The 24,358-nt window shown below is 35.5% G+C and overlaps 3 protein-coding genes across 3 annotated transcripts; 2 read left to right on the forward strand and 1 right to left on the reverse strand.

Annotated features, from left to right (window-relative positions):
• Positions 1–5,595: 5,595 nt before the first annotated feature.
• On the forward strand, positions 5,596–6,081 carry LOC142222661 (uncharacterized). The gene has a single exon (XM_075292912.1). The coding sequence runs from the start codon at positions 5,664–5,666 to the stop codon at positions 6,018–6,020; it is 357 nt and encodes a 118-aa protein (XP_075149027.1). The 5' UTR covers positions 5,596–5,663; the 3' UTR covers positions 6,021–6,081.
• Positions 6,082–15,709: 9,628 nt separating this feature from the next.
• Positions 15,710–16,209, reverse strand: LOC142222662 (uncharacterized). Its single transcript, XM_075292913.1, has one exon. It carries the CDS (start codon positions 16,157–16,159, stop codon positions 15,854–15,856), a length of 306 nt encoding a protein of 101 aa, XP_075149028.1. The 5' UTR covers positions 16,160–16,209; the 3' UTR covers positions 15,710–15,853.
• A 5,824-nt stretch (positions 16,210–22,033) lies between these two features.
• Positions 22,034–22,645, forward strand: LOC142219497 (uncharacterized). The gene has a single exon (XM_075288456.1). It carries the CDS (start codon positions 22,089–22,091, stop codon positions 22,383–22,385), a length of 297 nt encoding a protein of 98 aa, XP_075144571.1. The 5' UTR covers positions 22,034–22,088; the 3' UTR covers positions 22,386–22,645.
• Positions 22,646–24,358: the final 1,713 nt, after the last annotated feature.

Below are 24,358 nucleotides of genomic sequence, written 5' to 3' on the forward strand. Positions count from 1 at the left end.
CGTGAAATTGCTAATATCATGGGCATCTCAAATTATCGAGTCCATTTAATTTTGCATGAAGAACTACAGAAGAAAAAGCTTTCTGCAAGATGGGTTCTGCATTTGTTAACAGTCGATCAAAAAAGCATATGAATGAACATTTCTCAAGCTTCTTTGGATGGTTTTAAGCGTCGTTTCATAATTGTTGATGAGACATGGATCCACCACTATACTCCAGAGTGACAAAAGAACAATCCAAACTGAAGCTGGAGGAAGTGTCCCAAAGAAGGCAATAACAATTCAATCGGCTGGTAAGGTTATGGCAACGGTTTTTTGGGACTTCAAAGGTATTTTATTGATTGATCTCCAAAGGGTAACTAAAACAATAAATTCAGAGTACTATTGCCACCTTTTGGATCAATTAATATAAATGTACAAATTCGAGAAAAACGTTCTGGCTTACAACACAAAAAAATAATTTTGCTTCAAGACAACGCACCAGCGCACAAAAGGGTTTTAACAATGGCTAAAATCAACGAATTAAAGTACGAGTTGCTTGACCACCCACCTTATTCTCCTGATTTAGCTCCCACTGACTTTTACTTGTTCCCAAATCTAAAGAAATTCGTTGCTGGCAAGCGTTTTACCTCAAATGAGGATGCAATTACAGTTCTAAACCACTACTTGGAAGACCTTGAGGAAAACTATTTTAATCAAGGGATAGAATTGCTAGAAAAGCGTTGGACTAAGTGTATTGAAGTTTCAGGAGATAATATTGAACAAGTATATACGGCCGTAAGTTCGGCCAGGCCGAAGCTTATGTACCCTCCATCATGGATTGCGTAGAAACTTCTTCTAAACATTGCCATCCACAATCGAATTACTTAAGTTGCGGTAACGCTTGCCGATGGCAAGGTATCTTAAGACCTCCTAACACCATCTTCTAATTTGTATGTAAGTCCATGCGTGGTATATATTAAATAAAAAAAGATCGATCCAATACGTATATAATTCAGTTTGACAAAGTAGACATACAATTTTGACAAAATTTTCTACAGAAATAAAATTTTAACAAAATTTTCTATAGAAATAAAATTTTTACAAAATTTTCTACAGAAATAAACTTTTGACAAAATTTTCTATAGAAATAAAATCTTGGTAAATTATTTTTGGCTCGAGTAGCAACCATGATTATGAACCGAATAAAATTTGAACAAAATTTTCTCTAGAAATACAATTTTGACAAAATTTTCTATAGAAATAAAATTTTGGTAGACTATTTTTGGCTCTAGTGGCAACCATGATTATGAACCGATATGGACCAATTTTCGTATGGTTGTTAGCGACCATATACTAACACCACGTTCCAAATTTGAACCGGATCGGATGAGTTTTGCTCCTCCAAGAGGCTCCGGAGGTCAAATCTGGAGAACGTTTTATATGGGGGCTATATATAATTATGGACCGATATGGACCAATTCTGGCACGCTTGTTAAAGATCATATACTAACACCATGTTCCAAATTACAACCGGATCGGATGAAATTTGCTTCTCTTGGAGGCTCCACAAGCCAAATCTGGGGATCGGTTTATATTGGTGCTATATATAATTAAGGACCGATATGGACCCATTTTTGCATGGTTGTTAGAGACCATATACCAACGTCATGTACCAAATTTCAGCCGGATCGGATGAAATTTTCTTCTCTTTGAGGCTCCGCAAGCCAAATCTGGGGATCGGTTTATATGGGGGCTATACATAATTATGGACCGATGTGGACCAATTTTTGCATGGTTGTTAGAGACCATATACTAACACCATGTACCAAATTTCAGCCGGATCGGATAAAATTTGCTTCTCTTTTAGGCTCCGCAAGCCAAATCTGGTGATCGGTTTATATGGGGGCTATATATAATTATGGACCGATGAGGACCAATTTTTGCATGGTTGTTAGAGACCATATACCAACACCATGTACCAAATTTCAGCCGGATTGGATGAAATATGCTTCTGTTAGAGGCTCCACAAGCCAAATCTGAGGGTCCCTTTATATTGGGGCGATACGTAAAAGTGGACCGATATGGCCCATTTGCAATACCAACCGACCTACATCGATAGCAACTACTTGTGCCAAGTTTCAAGTCGATAGCTTGTTTCGTTCGGAAGTTAGCGTGATTTCAACAGACGGACGGACGGACGGACGGACGGACATGCTTAGATCGACTCAGAATTTCACCACGACCCAGAATATATATACTTTATGGGGTCTTAGAGCAATATTTCGATGTGTTACAAACGGAATGACAAAGTTAATATACCCCCATCCTATGATGGAGGGTATAAAAATAAAAATATTTTTGAAAAACTAACTATTCTCTTTCATTGATAGGCTAAGAAGTTTCCGAACCGCCCTCTTATTGTCTGATTTGTTTTTGTCTATGTTTATTACTTAATTAATTTACAATATTATAAAAATACGCTATGACGATGAAAACAAGTTCAACTAATTCAACAAATATTGCTGTTTGTGTTTTTATGATACGAAATAGCATTGGATATAAATGAGAATTGCAAAGCCCTTTGGAAAAATAGTTGTAAACAAGAGATATCAGAGGAAATTCTTTATGCGTTGTAAAGACTGGAACCAAAATGAAAATATCACCTGCTCCAAGATATAAGACATTTTAGACAACTCAAATAAAATTGTTAAGGTGGGTTGACAGAACGTAGCTATTGCCAGAATCTTGGTAGCAGAGATGATCTGTATTAAACTTTTTCAGGGTTGCGGCTGTCGCAAATTTGTAAAGGTCGTAAATGTTGAACTGCCAGCTGGGCAGCGTATTCGATGATATCAAAGATGATGATATGTTCGAAGAAGTGTCAATGCTCAAGAGTTTCCACAAAATTGGTATTTAAACAAGTAAGGAAAGTCTAAAGTCGGGCGGGGCCGACTATATTATACCCTGCACCACTTTGTAGATCTAAATTTTCGATACCATATCACATCCGTTAAATGTGGTTTGTCCCAAATACATACATTTAAATATCACTCGATCTGGACAGAATTTGATAGACTTCTACAAAATCTATAGACTCAACATTTAAGTCGGCTAATGCACTAGGGTGAAACGCAATGTTAGTAAAAACAAGTATATACAGCAGTAAGTTCGCCCGGGCCGAATCTTTAATACCCACCACCATGAACCAAATATTAGGGTTTCCTTTGAAATTTCAGGAGGGCTTGAGGACTTGAGGACACTTCCCGAAGATAAATTTAAAGATTTCACCTATGAGGACTATATCAGATTCTGGATTTATAAGAACCATTTTTGTTTGAGTTTTAGAGGAATCATTAACATCTCTTGTAAGTGTGCAAGAATATTATAAAATAACGTCTTGATTTGAAAACTTAAATCTGTAGAAGTAAAATCTGGAAATTTTACATTGAGTTTCAAGCAATTTTCATGATCAGTGCGCCTTCTACACCCTCAAGAAGTGAAGTCGGTCTATATGGAGGCATTACCAAATGGACCGATAAGAACTTAATCCGATACACGTTTTTGTGAGCCTAAAATACCAGAATATTTACAATTTCAGGCAAATCAGATAAAAACTACTGTTTCTAGAACCCAAGGAGTTAAATCGGGAGATCGTTCTTATGGGGGCTATACTAAAATATGGACCGATACTCACAGTTTTCGGCACACCTCTTTATGACCCGAAAATACCTCTCGATTTCCAATTTCAGGCAAATAGGATAAAAAAATCGGATTCTAGAAGCCCAAGAAGTAAAATCGGGAGATCGGTCTATATGGGGGCTATACCAAAACATGGACCGATACTCACCATTTTTAGCACACCTCTTTATGGTCCCAAAATACCTCTAGATTTAAAATTTGAGGCAAATTGGATAAAAACTACGATTTCTATAAGCCGATGTAGCCCATCTTCGAACTTGACCTGCCTGCAGACAAAAGACGAGTTTGTGCAAAATTTCAGCACTATTGCTTAATTATTGAAGACTGTAGCGTGATTACAACAGACAGACGGACATCGTTATATCGTCTTAGAATTTCTCCCTGATCAAGAATATATATACTTTATATAGTCGGAAATCGATATTTCGATGTGTTACAAACGGAATGACAAACTTATTATACCCCCGTCACCATTCTATGGTGGTGGGTATAAAAATATGGGAAAGATTTAAATCTGAATCAATTTTAAGGAAAATTCACAAAAGTTTATGATTTATCGCTCGATATATATATATATATATATATATATATATATATATATATATATATATATATATATATATATATATATATATATATATATATATATATATATATATATATATATATATATATATATATATATATATATATATATATATATATATATATATATATATATAACAAGGAAAATGGTGATATTTTGACAATTTTTGTCGAAATCAGAAAAACATTTATATGGGAGCTATATCTAAATCTCAACCGATTTCAGTCAAATTTGGCACACATGACTGTACTACCAATTGTACTCCTTGTGCAAAATTTCAAGCTAATCGGGATAAAACTTCTGGGTCCATATAAGTGCATATCGGGCGAAAGATATATATGGGAGCTACATCTAAATCTGAATCGATTTAAATCAAATTTGGCACGCATACCTACAATGCTAAATCTACTCCCTGTGCAAAGTTTCAACCAAATTCGGCCAAAAATCTGGCTTCTGGGGCCATATGAGTCCATATCGGGCGAAAGATATATATGGGAGCTATATATAAATCTGAACCGATTTCAATAAAATTTTGCACACTTGACTATACTACTAAGTGTTATGTTTGTACAAAATTTCAAGCAAATCGGTATAAAACTCTGGCTGCTGGGTCCATATTAGTGCATATCGGGCGAAACATATATACGTGAGCTATATCTAAATCTGAACCGATTTCTTCCAAAATCAATGGGGTTCTATTCTGACCCAAATTAGGAACATGTGCCAAATTTGATGGCTATTGGACGTAAATTGCGACCTAGATTGTGATCACAAAAATGTGTTCACAGACAGACGGACGGACAGACGGACATGGCTATATCGACTCAGGGACCCACCCTGAGCATTATTGCCAAAGACACCATGTGTCTATCTCGTCTCCTTCTGGGTGTTACAAACATATGCACTAACTTATAATACCCTGTTCCACAGTGTGGCGCAGGGTATAAAAAGTAAACTAGAGAATAGACTTATTTCAATAGGAGACTTCAAGCCACAATTACTATGTCCTACTCGATGGTGCGGTAAACGCTTAAATGATTTAGTCTTACTGCCCATATGGGCCCGCCATCTATTCAACACCACGAACATATTGCCCCGCTTAATTCGATTTCTACAGACCCTTTGTAATATACTTATTTCGAGCCGTTTGTTTTCCAACCAATCGACCCACCTTAATAACTATCTGATAATAAAAACACCTCCCTTAAAATGATTTATTCATGCGAGTAAAATGCTACATAATTTAAGGTATCGTTAGTTTAAACTAATATGGCTACTTTATTTTCCTAATGTAGCAAATATCGCTACCCTTTCATATATAAGCGAACTCGAATGAACCCACCAGAACAGTAGCAAATTTACAAGCGTCTAATAATCAACAACAATTATCTCAATCAACATGAAGGTCTACGTTACTTCTTTGATCCTTTTAGCCATAGCCGTGGCATGTCAAGCTCAACTCCTTAATCAAGGATTGAATAACAACAACGGCAACAACAACCCAGTATATACGGGACAACCAGGATGTCAAACTGAAGAAGAACTCACTGTGGGAGTTTATGCCCATTTCCGTATGAAGAACGGCTACTGGAGATGCACAGTGTTGGGACAACCCGCCACATTGGAGGTATGCCCTGTGGCTCAAGGATTTTTGGAACCTGCAAGAGCTTGCGTACCTTGGGGCTTATGGTACTGGACACCTACTGTAGCTCCACCTAGCTTCCCAGTTCCTCCAACTGTAGAAGTTTTACCTTAAAGCAATAAACCTTTGGATTTTGTCGGATATTGAAAATAAAATAAAAAATTGGAGAGAAGTAGTATTTGGTTTTTTATTTCAGCTTTCAAATTTAGTTAACAGCTTTCCAGCTGCCCTTCTCATTTTGTCCTTAGAGTTGGGAGATTCTACTTTAACATAAAATGGGAATCTTTACCTAGAAGAAAATTCTCTAGACCTGAGATCTATTTTTCCTAAAACATCCAAAACAAAATATTCAATATTATTGAAATTGTTCTTAAATTTTATAATATTTTGTTGCTCCTCCAAAATGCTCCGGTTGGAGCCACCGTGGTGTAATGGTTAGCATAGCCGCTTTTCATTTAAAGGGTTGTGGTTTCAATTCAATGGATCAATATACACCAATTTTTCCATGGTTGTTAGAAGGTATATATACACGGACGAAAAAGACTGTTTTTCATATGTTTGGGTGTAAAAATTATATGTTTGGAACTCAAAATTTACAACACAATATTTTTAAGTGCAAGCATATAATTTTCATAAACTAGCATAACATGTTTGGGACATATATGTTAATATGTTAGAACATATTATGTTTGGGACATAAAATATTTGTAAATATAATATGTTGAGATGCAAACATATATTAAATTGGAAATAGCCTATAAACATATATGTGTTTAGAAAGAGAGACCTAGAGAATATGCTACAAGTAAAATAAGGGAAGTAACCAATTGGCGTCATAAAAATATATCCACACAAAGACAATTTCACTAAAATTTTTTACTACCAATGTATACCCTAAGGTGAAACATAATATGTTTGAACAATACAAACAATATTTTGTTTGCACCAATCCTGAAAATATATATGCTTGAAGCAAAATGTGTTTGGGGTATATGTTACAGAAGTGATTTTTTTTTTGAGGGTGTACTTATCAGAAGTTTCAAGCCAATACCTTGTTTCGCTCGGAAGTTAGGGTGTTTTCAACAGACTGAAAGACGGATGGACATCGCTAGATCGGCGCTATAAATATGGGCTCCATCACTAAATGAAATAGCACCCCCAAAAATTATATGGAAAACAATAACACCACTTTTTTTGTTGGGAGTAACTAAGCCCAAGAGTAAAAGAAACCCCAATATTTCAAATGAAAATAAACCCCACTTTCATTTTTCGGATTGTACTTCGTTTTCATGCGAGACCTATTTTCGCATTTTAGGAATTTTACTATATTGACAACTATAGACACTTTTATTGTTCTGAATAGTATTGTATTGCATCAGATTTATTTTTTGAGAGGGCCGCCTTCGGCCGGTGGGGTTTGGGGCTTTTTTTTCATGGGACCCATATTCAAAGCGCCCCAAAACCTAAATGAAGGAGGGCCCCACAAATTACATAGAAAACTACAACACAAAATTTTTTTGGAAGTATTTTTTTATTTTCGGGGCTCGTTTGAGTTATGAAAATAAATCCCAATATTTCAAATGAAAATAAACCCCAATTTTCTTTTTGAGATTGTTCTTCGTGTTGAAGTAGGACCTATTTTTGCTTTCTTGGATTTGCCAATGGACGAAACTATACACGCTTTTGTTGTTGTTCTGAATAGTATTGTATTGCATCAGATTTGTTTTTGAGTCGATGGCCTTCGGCGGGTGTTGTAGACTTTCTCTCATGGAAAGAGTACAAAGTAGGCTTTTCGATTCAAAAGAGATTCGTAATGAGTAATATTTTTTCTTATAACCCCATATTTATACCCTGCACCACACTGTGGAACAAGGTATTATAAGTTAGTGCATATATTTGTAACACCCAGAAGGAGACGAGATAGACACATGGTGTCTTTGGCAATAATGCTCAGGGTGGGTCCCTGAGTCGATATAACCATGTCCGTCTGTCCGTCCGTCCGTCTGTGAAATTTTGCTTGAAATTTTGTACAAACATAACACTTAGTTGTATAGTCAAGTGTGCAAAATTTGATTGAAATCGGTTCAGATTTAGATATAGCTCCCATATGGACTAATACGGTCCCAGAAGCCAGAGTTTTGGCCGAATTTGGATGAAATTTTGCACTAGGAGTACTATTAGTAGTATAGTCAAGTGTGCAATATTTGATTGAAATCGGTTCAGATTTAGATATAGCTCCCATATATATCTTTCGCCCGATATGGACTAATATGGTCCTAAAAGCCAGAGTTTTGGCCCAATTTGGTTGAAATTTTGCACAGGGTGTAGATTTGGCATTGTAGCTATGCGTGCCAAATTTGGTTGAAATCGATTCAGATTTAGATATAGCTCCCATATATATCTTTCGCCCGATATGCACTTATATGGACCCAGAAGCCACAGTTTTATCCCGATTAGCTTGAAATTTTACACAAGGAGTAAAATTGGTGGTATAGTCACGTGTGCCAAATTTCATCGGTTCAGATTTAGATATAGCTGCCATATATATTTTTCGCCCGATATGGACTTATATGGCCCCAGAAGTTAGAGTTTTTGCCCAATTTGGTTGAAAGTTTGCACTAGAAGTACAGCTAGTAGTATAGTCAAGTGTGCAAAATTTGATTGAAATCGGTTCAGATTTAGATATAGCTCCCATATATATGTTTTTCTGATTTCGACAAAAATGGTTCAAATACCATCATTTTCCTTGTTAAATCGCCACTGCTTAGTCGAAAAGGTGTAAAAATGACTCTAATTTTCCTAAACTTCTAATACATATATATCGAGCGATAAATCATAAATAAACTTTTGCGAAATTTCCTTAAAATTACTTCAGATTTAAATGTTTCCCATATTTTTGTACTAAAATTGTGTTCCACTCTAGTGTATTAGCCAACTTAAATTTTAAGTCTATAGATTTTGTAAAAGTCTATCAAATTCTGTCAAAATCGAGAGATATTTAAATGTATGTATTTGGGACAATCCTTTATATATAGCCCCAACACATTTGACGGATGTGATATGGTATCGAAAATTTAGATCTACAAAGTGGTGCAGGGTATAATATAGTCGGCCCCGCCCGACTTTCGACTTTTCTTACTTGTTTTTCCATCAGTTAGTGTTCATTTTCACGCGGTATTTTAAATCAATAGTGAAAATAAGCCCCAATTTTATTTTGTAGTCAATTTTCATGTTTCGGTTAAATTTTTTTTTTTTGGGACTCATTTTCGTGGGGCTCATATTCAGTATGAAATGTCGCCCTACATTTGTTGCCATGTTTCAATTGGTGGTTAGGGGCTTTTTTCAGGGGGCCCATATTCATAACCTAAATGAAATAGGACCCCAAAAATTTTATGGAAAACAGCAATACCAAAGTTTTCTTTGGAAGTAACTTCATTTTATTTTTGGGACCCGTTTGCATTATGAAACTTATCCACAATATTTCAAATGAAAATAATCCCGAATAGCATTTTTGGTTTTTGCGTAAACGAAAAGTGAAAATTAGCCCTAATATTATTATCGGGTTGATGTTCATGCTTCAGTTACATATTTTTGGGGTTAATATTCATTATGAAGCGTCGTCCCACATATGTGAGTTTTGGGGCTCATTTTCCTGGCATGTTCCAAAGATTTTGTCTTTACACTAATTTCAATGAAACGAAAAATTGGAATAAGGACAACCTTAAGCTTGTTCTCTTTTAAATTTAAATTTTGCTTACTTGATTCTAGGAAACAAAGTTTAATTATTAGTGTTTTCATCGTTTTTCTTCATGTGCTTCAGAGTCATGTTAGGTTAGGTTAGGTGGCAGCCCGATGTATCAGGCTCACTTAGACTATTCAGTCCATTGTGATACCACATTGGTGAACTTCTCTCTTACCACTGAGTGCTGCCAGATACTATGTTATAGCCGAGTCCGAACGGCGTTCCACATTGCAGTGAAACAACTTAGAGAAGCTTTGAAACCCTCAGAAATGTCACCAGCATTACTGAGGTGGGATTATCCACCGCTGAAAAACTTTTTGGTGTTCTGTCGAAGTAGGAATCGAACCTACGACCTTGTGTATGCAAGGCGGAGTCATGTTAACAACAACTTAAATAATTTATATAAGTATAAATTATGCCTTGTTTCAAGTAAAAAAATCGTTATATTAAAGCGTTCTATTTTTAAAGGTTTTTTTTGCTTTGTAGTGAATATGCAGAAAGTGAGGAAATTTAAAGAATTTTTCAGAATTATTAAACCAAGTTGAGCTTAAGTTAGGTTAGGTTAGGCCAAAACGACTTTATTGAAAAGTTGATCGATTTTTGTACAAGGATAAAACTTTATATCTGAGAAATGCGTTTTCTATGCAAAGCAAAATTTTGATTCGTACAAATCTTTGACCTCACACCAATATTTTTTCAGTGTGGGCCCCATTTTAATACCGTTCGCTACGACCAAGAATATACTTTATAGGGCCAGAGGCCAATATTTCTGTGCGTTATAAAAATAATGACAAAGTTAGTATAGAATGGCGAAGTTATATAGGAGGGTATAAAAATCATTGGCCCCAAAATCATGACCACTTTTATACCCTCCACCATAGGATGGGGGTATATTAACTTTGTCATTCCGTTTGTAACACATCGAAATATTGCTATAAGACCCCATAAAGTATATATATTCTGGGTCGTGGTGAAATTCTGAGTCCATCTGAGCATGTCCGTCCGTCCGCCCGTCCGTCCGTCCGTCTGTTGAAATCACGCTAACTTCCGAACGAAACAAGCTATCGATTTGAAACTTGGCACAAGTAGTTGTTATTGATATAGGTCGGATGGTATTGCAAATGGGCCATATCGGTCCACTTTTACGTATAGCCCATATAAACGGACCCCCAAACTTGGCTTGCAGACCCTCTAAGAGAAGCAAATTTCATCTGATCCGGCTGAAATTTGGTACATGGTGTTTATATATGGTCTCTAACAACCATGAAAAAATTGGTCCGCATCGGTCCATAATTATATATAGCCCCCATATAAACCGATCCCCCGATTTGGCTTTCGGAGCCTCTAAGAGAAGCAAATTTCATCCGATCCGGCTGAAATTTGGTACATGGTGTTAGTATATGGTCTCTAACAATTATGCACAAATTGGTCCACATCGGTCCATAATTATATATAGCCCCCATATAAACCGATCCCCAGATTTGGCTTGCGGAGCCTCTAAGAGAAGAAAGTTTCATCCGATCCGGCTGAAATTTGGTACATGGTGTTAGTATATGGTCTCTAAGAAATATGCACAAATTGGTCCACGGAGCCCCTTGGAAGAGCAAAATTCATCCGATTCGATTGAAATTTGGTACGTGATATTAGTATATTGTATCTAACAACCATGCAGGAATTGGTTCATATCAGTCCATAATTATATATAGCACCCATATAAACCGATCCCCAGATTTGACCTCCGGTGCCTTTTGGAGAAGCAAAATTCATCCGATCTGGTTGAAATTTTGTACGTGGTGGTAGTATATGATATTTAACAACCATGCCAAAAGTGGTCCATATCAGTCCATAATCATATATAGCCCTCATATACCGATCCCTAGATTTGGTTTTGGAGCCTCTTGGAGGAGAAAATTTCATCCGAGTCAGTTGAAATTTGATACATTGTGCTAGTATATGGCCGTTAACAACCATGCCTAACTAGGTCCATATCGGTCTATAGTTATATATAGCCCTCAGATAAATCGATTCCCAATCACACAAAAATTATTCCATATCAATAATTGCCCAGCAAAAAAAGCGTCGCCAAATAAGTAATGAAAATGTTCTTTTTGGATCCGGAAGTGGTGCATAATGGACGCAGAAGCGATGAATTTAACATGGGCTTGTCATAGGACGGAAGTTCTCCATTTCAACAGCCGTTGCACTGAATTTGCATCACTTCTTTAGATGTAATCCGAATTCAGTGTTTTAGATGTAAATTAAAAAATTCTATTATATTTTCTCAAATAAATAATTTTTATAATTTTTTATAATTTTTAATGGATTCTAACCCTTGTTGGAAACGTTTGACCTCAAATATTTTCAAAAATCAAAATTTTTTCAAATTGAATTTAGCTTTTTTTCGACAAAATTTAAATGATTTGTACCATTTTATGAAATCTTACTCTGTTTTTAACCTATTTGAAACAAAAAAAGTTAAAAATACCCATTAAAAGTATGAACAAATCAAGTTATAAAAAATTGAATTAAAAGAACTTCCTGGGTAGTTAAAATAAAGAACTTCAATGGGAGTGCATCTTCTGGAAGTGCTTTTAAGGTTGTGCCTTTGGAAGAACTTCCAAATTTTTTTGCTGGGTGTATATAGCCCCCATATATGCGACCCCCATATTTCAATTCTAGCTCCCTACGTACCGTACAAAAGTCCATATCGATTCGTAATTATGTGTAGACTTACCTACACATACCTTTTTTGTCTAGTATATACCACGTATGGATCACAATTTAGAAAACGATTTAAGATACCACAACCCAAGTAATTCGATTGTGGATGACAGTCTTTCGTAGAAGTTTCTACGCAATCCATGGTGGAGGGTACATAAGATTCGGCCTGGCCGAACTTACGGCCGTTTATACTTGTTACAAATTCCATTATTTTATTCTTATTTCATTTTTTTTTTGATTCTACTATTTTTTTTTCTTGTGCTTTAACCTACAGTGAAATTAGTCAGTCATTGAATTTTATATTCGCGTTTAGTTCATAAAAATTTTGAGACATACTTGGGATAAATAAAATTGCATTAGGCTGTGGAAAACCTCAAAAAAGTAGTACAATTAAATTAAACCAAAATATCTTTCTTTGTTTTGTTTTGTTTTAAAAAAAGCAGTGGATATTTTTAAGTCTACTAAGTTTCCCGACAATTATTGGTTTATCTGGCCAATTGACAGTTTTCTAAACTATCTGGGTTATATTAATCTTCAGGTTTATTTTCAAAAAAAAAAAATGAATTTTGTTTATTAAATATAATCAGACCACAATAAGCTATGAAGTAAACATGTTTATTTTCATCTATTTTTTATCTATTTTAACGTTGTCTTTATGACATTTATAACACCTGGTACAGTTTGCAAAACTATAAACGACTGGTTGTTTAGGAACAACAGAGATTATATTATTATAATAGGTTGGCTGATAAGTCCCCGGTCTAACAAACAAAAACGCATTTTTTTGTCAAAATTTATTTTTAATATTCAACATAGTTCCCTTCAAGAGCGATACAATGATTATGACGACCTTCCAATTTTTTGATACCATTTTGGTAGTACTCCTTCGGTTTTGCCTCAAAATAGGCCTCAGTTTCGGCGATCACCTCTTCATTGCAGCCAAATTTTTTTCCCTGCGAGCATCCTTTTGAGGTCTGAGAACAAGAAAAAGTCCTTGGGGGCAGCAATTCGAAGCCCATATAGACCGATCTCCCGATTTTATTTCTTGGGCTTCTATAATGCGTTGTTTTTCTCCAATTTGCCTGAAATTGGACATCTAGAGGTATTCTAGGACCATAATGAGGTGTGCCGCAAATGGTTAGTATCGGACCATGTTTTGATATAGCCCCCATATAGACAGATCTCCCGATTTTATTTTTTCTTGACATCTAGAATCCGTAGTTTTTATCCAATTTGCTTTAAATTGGAAATCTAGAGGTATTCTACGACCATAAAGATGTGTGCTGCAAATGGTGATTAGCGGACCATGTTTTGATATAGCCCCCATTTAGACAGATCTCCCGATTTTATTTCTGGGCATCTAGAATCCGTAGTTTTTATCCAATTTGCTTTAAATTGGAAATCTAGAGGTATTCTACGACCATAAGGAGGTGTGACGCAAATGGTGAGTATCGGACCATGTTTTGATATAGCCCCCATATAGACAGGCCTCCCGATTTTAATTCTTGGGCTTCTAGAAAGCGTAGTTTATATCCAATTTGCCTGAGATTGGACATCTAGAGGTATTCTAGGACCATGTTTTGATATAGCCCCCATATAGACAGACCTCCCGATTTTAATTATTGGGGTTCTAGAATCCGTAGTTTTTATCCAATTTGCTTTAAATTGGAAATCTAGAGGTATTCTAGGACCTTTAATCGGTCCTTATGGCGGCTATACTAAAATATGGACCGATATTCACCGTTTTCGGCACACCTCTTTATGGCCCGAAAATACCTCTAGATTTTCAATTTCAGGCAAATTGGATAAAAACTCCGGATTCTAGAAGCCCAAGAAGTAAAATCGGGATATCGGTCTATATGGGGGCTATATCAAAACATGGAACGATACGGACCATTTTCGGCACACCTTTTGATGGTCCTCAAGTACCTCTAGATTTTCAATTTCAGGCAAATTGGATAAATACTACGATTTCTATAAGCCCAAGACCCCAAATCGGGAGGTCGGTTTATATGGGGACCATACCAAAACATGGACCGATGCTCACCATTTTTGGCACACCTCTTTACGGTTCTGAAGTACCTCTCGATATCCAATTTCAGGTAAATCGGATGCAAACTGCGGTTTCTATAAGCCCAAGAAATAAAATCGGGAGATCGGTCTATATGTGGGCTACACCAAAATATAGACCGATACTGACAATTTTTGGCACACGTATTTGTGGTCCTACAATACCTCTAGATTTCCAATTTCAGGTAAATTGAATAAAAACTGCGGTTTCTATAAGCCCAAGAAGATAAATCGGGAGATCGGTCTATATGGGGGCTATACCAAAACATGAACCGATACTCACCATTTTTGGCACACCTCTTTGCGGTCATAAAGTACCTCTAGATTTAAAATTTCAGGCAAATTGGATAACAACTACGATTTCTATAAGCCCAAGACCCCAAATATCAAAACCTGGACCGATATAGCCCATCTCCGAACTTGACCTGCCTGCAGACAAAAAACGAGTTTGTGCAAAATTTCAGCACGATTGCTTCATTATTGAAGACTGTAGCGTGATTACAACAGACAGACAGACAGACAGACGGACATCGTTATATCGTCTTAGAATTTCTCCCTGATCAAGAATATATATACTTTATATAGTCGGAAATCGATATTTCGATGTGTTACGGACGGAGTGACAAACTTATTATGCCCCCGTCACCATTCTATGGTGGTGGGTATAAAAAGAGAAAAAAAAACTAAAAACTGCTATATATAGTTACGATTGAATAAAAGGGGAATCGATTAATGGTAAAGTGAGTTGATATGATCATATCTTGACCAAGAGCAATTGTCGGCAAATTTATTGACAATAGTACATAGTTTGTTTTTGACAAAAGGAATATTGTGGATAGAGTGAAGACTCGAGGTAGGGTAGAAATATGGAAGATTATATATCATCTTCAGTAACTTATTCTGAGCTACATGTAGGCGCTCGATATGACAGTCAGATGCATCATGCCAAACGGCAGCGGCATAAAGAGCATACTACTAAAGACAACCTTAAAGATTAGCAACTTATTATCAATACTCAGTTCAGACTTCCTATTAATGAAATTGGGTTTCAAGAAATTTAAATTAAAATTTATTTTAATATTGTACTCCTCAAATATTTAGGTATACTAATCCCAGTTTAGGGTATAATATAGACCAACTTTGTACCTTATTTACTCTTGATATTTCAACTAATTACATTTTAATATATATATAATTTGTAAATATAATTACGATTTTAGTAATATTTTGTCACATTAGCAACCAATTTTGTTATATTTATAAATGAAAATTTTGTTGAACTTAAAAACTTTATTTAACAACAATTTATTGTAAGTTCAAAAATTATAATATTATTTTGTGTGAACATTCATCCTTACACACATCTCTATTCCATAATATATTGGTTTTTGTATTCTTTTAAATCATGCTATACTTAAGGAGAGCTGGGTGGGGCAACAGTGGGTGTCCAATACCATTGCCGCCAACTAACACAATCTTTTGCGGCATCCAAATATCCTGTTTCGTAGGGACAAAAGCGCAAGGTGGCAGGAACACCCAATTGTGTACATTCCCAATATGCAATCTTCTTTTTGAAATGACGATAGATACGAACTTGAAGCTCTTCTTGGGTTTTACAGCCAGGTTGTCCAGAATATCTGGGAGGAATATCAGATATATCAGCTTCACTTAGTGCTAAAACCGTGAAAAATACAATGAAGAAAACTGCCGCGGCCTTCATGTTTTACAACTGTTGTAAGACTAAGATGAATGTATTGACTGATTTATTTAGAGCACTGACATGGTCTTATATTTCATTGGAAGGCCTGACTTTAGCAATTTTTGCACCGATTGCTATATGGCGATAAGCCATCATAGTATTCTCAAACCATACAGCGCTCTTTCGAAGAGCAAGTTTTGATTGATGTGTGAATTAGTTTAATTTCTATATCAACATACATTCTGAGGTGTTTGTGGATTAGATTAGAACATTTGACATGGCAGATCAATGCAAATAGCGTCGATTGCATTTTCATATATATTTAAATTCTTAGAATTAATACGTTACATTTTTGACGACATTCATCAAACTTTTAAGTGGGAAATTTTTATAGTTGAGTAAATATGGCATTCCCAATGCATCTTATAATAATTATTATAGCGATTTATTTTTCCTTATTATACCCCCGTCCATAGAATGGTGACGGGGGTATAATAAGTTTGTCATTCCGTTTGTAACACATCAAAATATCGATTTCCTACTATATAAAGTATATATATTCTTGATCAGGGAAAAATTCTAAGACGACACAACGATGTCCGTCGGTCTGTCTGTTGTAATCACGCTACAGTCTTCAATAATGAAGCAATCGTGCTGAAATTTTGCACAAACTCGTCTTTTGTCTGCAGGCAGGTCAAGTTCGAAGATGGGCTATATCGGTCCAGTTTTTGATATAGTCCCCATATAAACCGACCTCCCGATTTGGGGTCTTGGGCTTATAGAAATCGTAGTTTTTATCCAATTTGTCTGCAATTGGAAATCTAAAGGTATTTTCGGGTCATAAGGAGGTGTGCCGAAAACGGTAAGTATCGGTCCATATTTTAGTATAGCCCCCATAAGAACGATCTCCCGATTTAACTCCTTAGGTTTCTAGAAACAGTAGTTTTTATCTGATTTGCCTGAAATTGTAAATATTCTGTTATTTTAGGCTCACAAAAACGTGTATCGGATTAAGTTTTTATCGGTCCATTTGGTAATGCCTCCATATAGACCGACTTCACTTCTTGCGGGTGTAGAAGGCGCAACTTAGTGCTGTATATACTTGTTCCAGTATAGGGTTGACCAATCGCGAAATATAAAAGATAGGTTAGGTGGCAGCCCGATGTATCAGGCTCACTTAGACTATTCAGTCCATTATGATACCACATTGGTGAACTTCTCTCTTATCACTGAGTGCTGCCCGATTCCATGTTAAGCTCAATGACAAGGGACCTACGTTTTATAGCCGAGTCCGAACGGCATTCCACATTGTAGTGAAACCACTTAGAGAAGCTTTGAAACACTCAGAAATGTCACCAGCATTACTGAGGTGGAATAATCCACCGCTGAAGAACTTTTTGGTGTTAGGTCGATGCGGGGATCGAACCCACGACCTTGTGTATGCAAGGCGGGCATGCTAACCATTGCACCACGGTGGCTCCCAAAAAATATAAAAGATAACCATCGCACAGTGGTTCCAAATTGTTTTTTTAAATAATTCTACAACTTTTGAATCGATAAAGATTACCAACATAATCCTTGTGTGAAAACTGTGGTATTATACCCTTCACCATAGAATGGGAAGGGTATAATAATAGGTATAATTCATCCGATCCGGCTGAAATTTGGTACGTGGTGTTGGTATATGATCTCTAACAACCATGCAAAAATTGGTCCATATCGGTCCATAATTATATATAGCCCCCATATAAACCGATCCCCAGATTTAACTTGCGGAGCCTCATAGAGAAGCAAATTTCATCCGATCCGGTTGAAATTTGGTACGTGGTGTTAGTATATGGTCTCTAACAACCATTCATAAATTGGTCCATATCGGTCCATATTTATATATAGGCCCCATATAAACTGATCCCCAGATTTGACTTCCGGAGCCTCTTGGAGGAGAAAATTCATCCGATCCGGTTGAAATTTGGTACGTGATATTAGTATATGGTCTAAAAACCATGCATAAATTGGTACATATCGGTCCATAATTATTTACAGGCCCCATATAAACCGATCCCCAGATATGAACTCCTGAGACTCTTGGAAGAGCAAAATTCATCCGATCCGGTTGAAATTTGGTACGTGGTATTATCATAAGGTCTCTAACAACCATGCAAAAATTGGTCCATATGGGTTCATAATTATATATGTAGCCCACCCTATAAATCGATCCCCAAATTTGATCTCAGGAACCTCTTGGAGGAGCAAAATTCACATGATTCGGTTGAAATTTGGTTCATTAAGCTAGTATATGGCCGCTAACAACCATGCCAAAATTGGTCCATATCGGTCTATAGTTATATATAGCCGATCCCCAATCACACAAAAATTGATCCATATGGCCAAAAATAAACTACCAACATATTATATCTATAGAAAATTTTGACAAAATTTTATTAAAATACAAAATTTTATCAAGATTTTATTTCTATTTGTCAAAATTTTATTTCTATAGATAATTTTGTAAAATTTTGTTTCTATAGAAAATTTTATCCAAATTTTATTTTATAGAAAATTTTGTCAAAAATTTATTTCTGTAGAAAATTTTGTCAAAATTTTATTTCTGTAGAAAAATTTTTAAAAATTTTATTTCTATAGAAAATGTCGTCAGAATTCTTTTTCTATAGAAAAAAATTTGTCAAAAGTTTATTTCTATAGAAAATTTTATCAAAATTTTATTTCTATAGAAAAATTTGTTAAAACTCTATTTTTTTAGAAAATTTTGCAAAATTTTATTTCTATTGAACATTTTGTCAACATTTTATTTCTATAGAAAATTTTTTCAAGCTGAATTATATACGTATTTAATCGGCTTTTTTTGTTTTGTTTAATATATACACCGTATGGACTAACTTACAATTTAGAAGACGGTGTTAAGAAGTTTTAAGATACCTTGCCATCGGCAAGTGTTACCGCAACTAAAGTAATTCGATTGTGGATGACAGTCTGAAGTAGAAGCTTCTACTCAATCCATGGTGGAGGGTACCTAAGATTCGGCCTGGCCGAACTTACGGCCGTATATATTTGTTTTTGCTGTGTTGCTACAGAATTAGAATTTCTACAAAATTTTCTATAGAATTAAAATTTCTACAAAATTTTCCATAGACATAACATTTTAACAGAACAACTTACAATTTTTTTTTGCTGGGTTGTAAAACTCTACAAAAAAGTTTGCGTGCGTGGGCGAATATCGTTTATAGTTTGCAAGATATGGATTCACAATTAAGTTATTGCAAAATTTTAAAAATTTTGCAATAAAAATTTTAAAATAAATTTCATGTTGTTGCATTACTATGTAACAAAACGAAATAAAAATAAGATTAAGGGACTTGTAAGTTATATGAAAAGATGATGTACAGTGGGAGAAAAGATGATTCAATTTGTAAGAGGAAAATTCCCAAATGTTTTCTCCATAAGGAGTTAACATAAAGGGCCCAACATTGAGTTATCTCTCACAGCCAAAGGCTGTGGAAAGGTTCATTCGCCCGAACCGAAACATGTACAGTCCAGGCGTGTATAGATTTGTATCTGGCGTTTTCTTTTCAATAGCTCTATTAACCATGTTCCTTAATATATATCTGTCCATAAGGCTCGAAAAATTATTGTATAATTAGATATAATGCATTTGGACGTCAATTGCCTGTTTCGGTATCAGGCTAACATGAAACAAGTAAGGAAAGTCTAAAGTCGGGCGGGGCCGACTATATTATACCCTGCACCACTTTGTAGATCTAAATTTTCGATACTATATCAAAAAATGTGTTGGGTGCTATATATAAAGGTTTGTCCCAAATACATACATTTAAATATCACTCGATTTGGACAGAATTTGATAGTCTTCTACAAAATCTATAGACTCAACATTTAAGTCGGCCAATGCACTAGGGTATTAGTAACAAAAAATATGGGACACATTTAAATCTGAAGCAATTTTTAGAAAACTTCGCAAAGGTTTATTTATGATTTATAGCTCGATATATATGCATTAGAAGTTTAGGAAAATCAGAGTAATCTTTACAACTTTTCGACTAAGCAGTGGCGATTTTACAAGTAAAATTTTGGTATTTTGACCATTATTGTCGAAATCAGAATATATGAATATATATGGGAGCTATATCGAAATCTGAACCGATTTCAACCAACTTTGGCACACATAGCTACAATGCTAATTCTACTCCCTGTGCAAAATTTAAACTAAATCGGAGTTAAAAATTGGCCTCTGTGTTCATATGAGTGTAAATCGGGCGAAAGCTATAAATGGGAGATATATCTAAATCTGAACCGATTTCCACCAAATTTGGCACGCATAGCTACAAAGCTAATTCTACTCCCTGTGCAAAATTTCAACTAAATCGGAGTTAAAAATTGGCCTCTGTGGTCATATGTGTGTAAATCGGCCGAAAGCTATAAATGGGAGCTATATCTAAATCTGAACCGATTTAAACCAAATTTGGCACGCATAGCTACAATGCTAATTCTACTCCCTGTGCAAAATTTCAACTAAATCGGAGCACAAAATTGGCCTCTGTGGTCATATGAGTGTAAATCGGGCGAAAGCTATGTATGGGAGCTATATCTAAATCTGAACTGATTTCCAAATTTGGCACGCATAGCTACAATGCTAATTCTACTCCCTGTGCAAAATTTCAATTAAATCGGAGTAAAAGATTGGCCACTGTGGTCATATTAGTGTAAATCGGGCGAACGATATATATGGGAGCTATATCTAAATCTGAACCGATTTCAATCAAATTTGGCACACATGACTATTGTACTAATTATACTCCTAGTGCAAAATTTCAACCAAATTGGGCCAAAACTCTGCCTTCTGGGGCCATATTAGTCCATATCGGGCGAAAAATATATATGGAAGCTATATCTAAGTCTGAACCGATTTCAATCAAATTTTGCACACTTGACTATACTACTAATTGTACTCCTAGTGCAAAATCTGGCTTCTGGGGCCATATAAGTCCACATCGGGCGAATGATATATATGGGAGCTATATCTAAATCTGAACCGATTTCAATCACATTTTTCACACTTGACTATACGACTAAGTGTCATGTTTGTACAAAATTTCAAGCAAATCGGTATAAAACTCTGGCTGCTGGGTCCATATTAGTGCATATCGGGCGAAAGATATATATGGGAGCTATATCTAAATCTGAACCGATTTCTTCCAAAATCAATAGGGTTCTATTCTCACCCAAATTAGGAACATGTGCCAAATTTGAAGGCGATTGGACTTAAATTGCGACCTAGACTTTGATCACAAAAATGTGTTCACAGACAGACGGACGGACGGACAGACGGACATGGTTATATCGACTCAGGTACCCATCCTGAGCATTATTTCCAAAGACACCATGTGTCTATCTCGGCTCCTTCTGGGTGTTACAAACATATGCACTAACTTATAATACCCTGTTCCACAGTGTGGCGCAGGGTATAATAAAAAAAAATTATGCACTTATGTGCTTTAGATTAAAATTTGTAGACTAAATATACAGAATTTAGACCATTTTTTTCGAAAAAGGCACCTACAGTCTTTCTGTCGTAACATTTTTTTCGAGATTTCTTTGAAGTTTTTTGCTTGTTTCTTATAGAACACCAAATAAGAATATATTTTAAGCTTTTATCTAAGTGCTCTAATCAACATGGATACAAGAAATAAAATCACTTTGTGAACAAGCTAATCCGCAAAGTACCAAATTTTCTTATCTATTTAAATTTATCTGTGTACAATAATGTTATGATAGCTTATCATCATAAAAATAATTAATAAAAAAAAAACAATGCTGAAGACGGGCCTCCAAATGCCATATAAAAACCAAGTCATTGCTGCTGCTCCAAATTAGTAAAAAAGTTCATCCAATTGTTACTACAATATTCGGCGCAAAAATGAAAGCGATAGCATTTTTCTTCGTTGTTATTTTCGCAATTTTGGCCTTGAGCCAAGCAGCCATTCCACCCCAATATTCTGGACAACCAGGTTGTAAAACCCATGAAGAACTTCAAATCGGTGTATATCGTCATTTCAAAAATAAGACAGCCTACTGGCAATGTACTCAATTGGGTGTTCCTGCCTCCTTACAATACTGTCCAAATGATAAAGGATTTTTGGAAACCGCTAGAGCTTGTGTACCATGGGCCGAATGGTATTGGACGCCTACAGTTGCTCCTCCAAGTTCTCCCTAAGCTTCGTTTTATATCAATCAACCCTCTAAAGCCCAAGCCCGCCTTTAGGCGGGCTTCATTTTATAAGGAAGCTTTCAGTAAAACACACCTTAAGACAACAGAAATGGATAAAATAAAAAGAAAATTTAGTTGAAACTGATCAAGAGGCTTTGCAGCATATACTGAATTTTACCGTATAAATTTTTCTTGTTAAAATTGGGGCATTAGAGGGTTAACGCAGAATGTGAAATGTAATAAAAAAGTATTGTTATTAATCGAAATATTTTTGTTATGATTTTTAAAAATATGTCTTAAAATAGAAATTAAATACTTTCAGAAAGTTTGAAACAAAAATCTAAGTAATTATATTTTTTAATTTTATGTGTTTTAAGTGCATTATATTGTTTTTATACCCTTCACCACTACTGTGGTACAGGGTATAATAAGTTTGTGCATTTGTATGCAACGCCAAGAAATAATTGTCATAGACCCATCTTTTAGTATACCGATCGGCTTAGAATTAAATTCTGAGTCGATTTAGCGATGTCCGTCTGTCTGTCTGTCTGTCTGTCTGTCCGTCTGTCTGTTGATGTATTTTTGTGTGCAAAGTACAGCTCGCAGTTTTAGTCCGATTGTCCTAAAATTTGGTATAGGGTCCTGTTTCGGCTCAAAGACGATCCCTATTGATTTTGGAAAAAATCGGTTCAGATTTAGATATAGCTGCCATATATATTTTTCACCGATCTGGTCATAATTGGCGTGTATATCAACCGATCTTCCTCAAATTCCGTACATCCGAATATTTTATGGGTCTCGAAAAACCTGCAAAATATTAGCCAAATCGGTTCAGATTTAGATATAGCTCCCATATATAGCTTTCGCCCGATTTACACTCATTTGCCCACAGAGGCCAATTTTTAACTCCGATTTAGTTGAAATTTTGCACAGGGAGTAGAATTAGCATTGTAGCATTGCGTGCCAAATTTGGTTGAAATCGGTTTAGATTTGGATATATCTCCCATATATAGCTTTCGCCCGATTTACACTCATATGACCACAGAGGCCAATTTTTTGCTCGGATTTAGTTGAAATTTTGCACAGGGAGTAGAATTAGCATTGTAGCTATGTGTGCCAAATTTGGTTGAAATCGGTTTAGATTTAGATATAGATCCAATATATAGCTTTCGGCCGATTTACACTCATATGACCACAGAGACCAATTTTTTGCTCCGATTTAGTTGAAATCTTGCACAGGGAGTAGAATTAGCATTGAAGCTATGCGTGCCAAATTTGGTTGAAATCGTTTCAGATTTAGATATATCTCCCATATATAGCTTTCTCCCGATTTACACTCATATGACCACAGAGGCCAATTTTTAACTCCGATTTAGTTGAAATTTTGCACAGGGAGTAGAATTAGCATTGTTGCTATGCGTGCCAAATTCGGTTGAAATCGGTTCAGATTTAGATATAGCTCCCATATATATGTTTTTCTGATTTCGACGAAAATTGTCAAAATACCAACATTTTCCTTATAAAATCGCCACTGCTTAGTCGAAAAGTTGTAAAAATGACTCTTATTTTCCTAAACTTCTAATACATACACGCAAAGAAAAAAAACGTTTGGAAAACGTGTACCGAAAACGTTTTTCTTTTGTTAGAGTTTTTTGAATTGCTTCGAAAAGTATACACTTTTATCACCAAAAAAATTCATTTGGTACAAAATTTTTATTTTTTCAATAAAAAAAGTTATTTTTGAACCAAAAACACAGTCCATTTCGTTTATCTCAAACACTGTTCTTTTCTGACTTTAGGTCTTTAATAAGACACATTTTAAAGTTCATAGTAAAATTTAATATAGTAGAATGTAATGTTGAACATTTTTTCGGAATCTTTCGACCATCTCTGGAATATATGTAAAAAAAAACAAAAAAAAACTTTGGTCGAAGCAGGGATCGGACCCACGACCCTTGGCATGCAAGTCGGACGTAGCA

This window comes from Haematobia irritans, chromosome 1 (genome assembly GCF_050003625.1).
Source record: "Haematobia irritans isolate KBUSLIRL chromosome 1, ASM5000362v1, whole genome shotgun sequence".
Lineage (NCBI taxonomy): Eukaryota > Metazoa > Arthropoda > Insecta > Diptera > Muscidae > Haematobia > Haematobia irritans.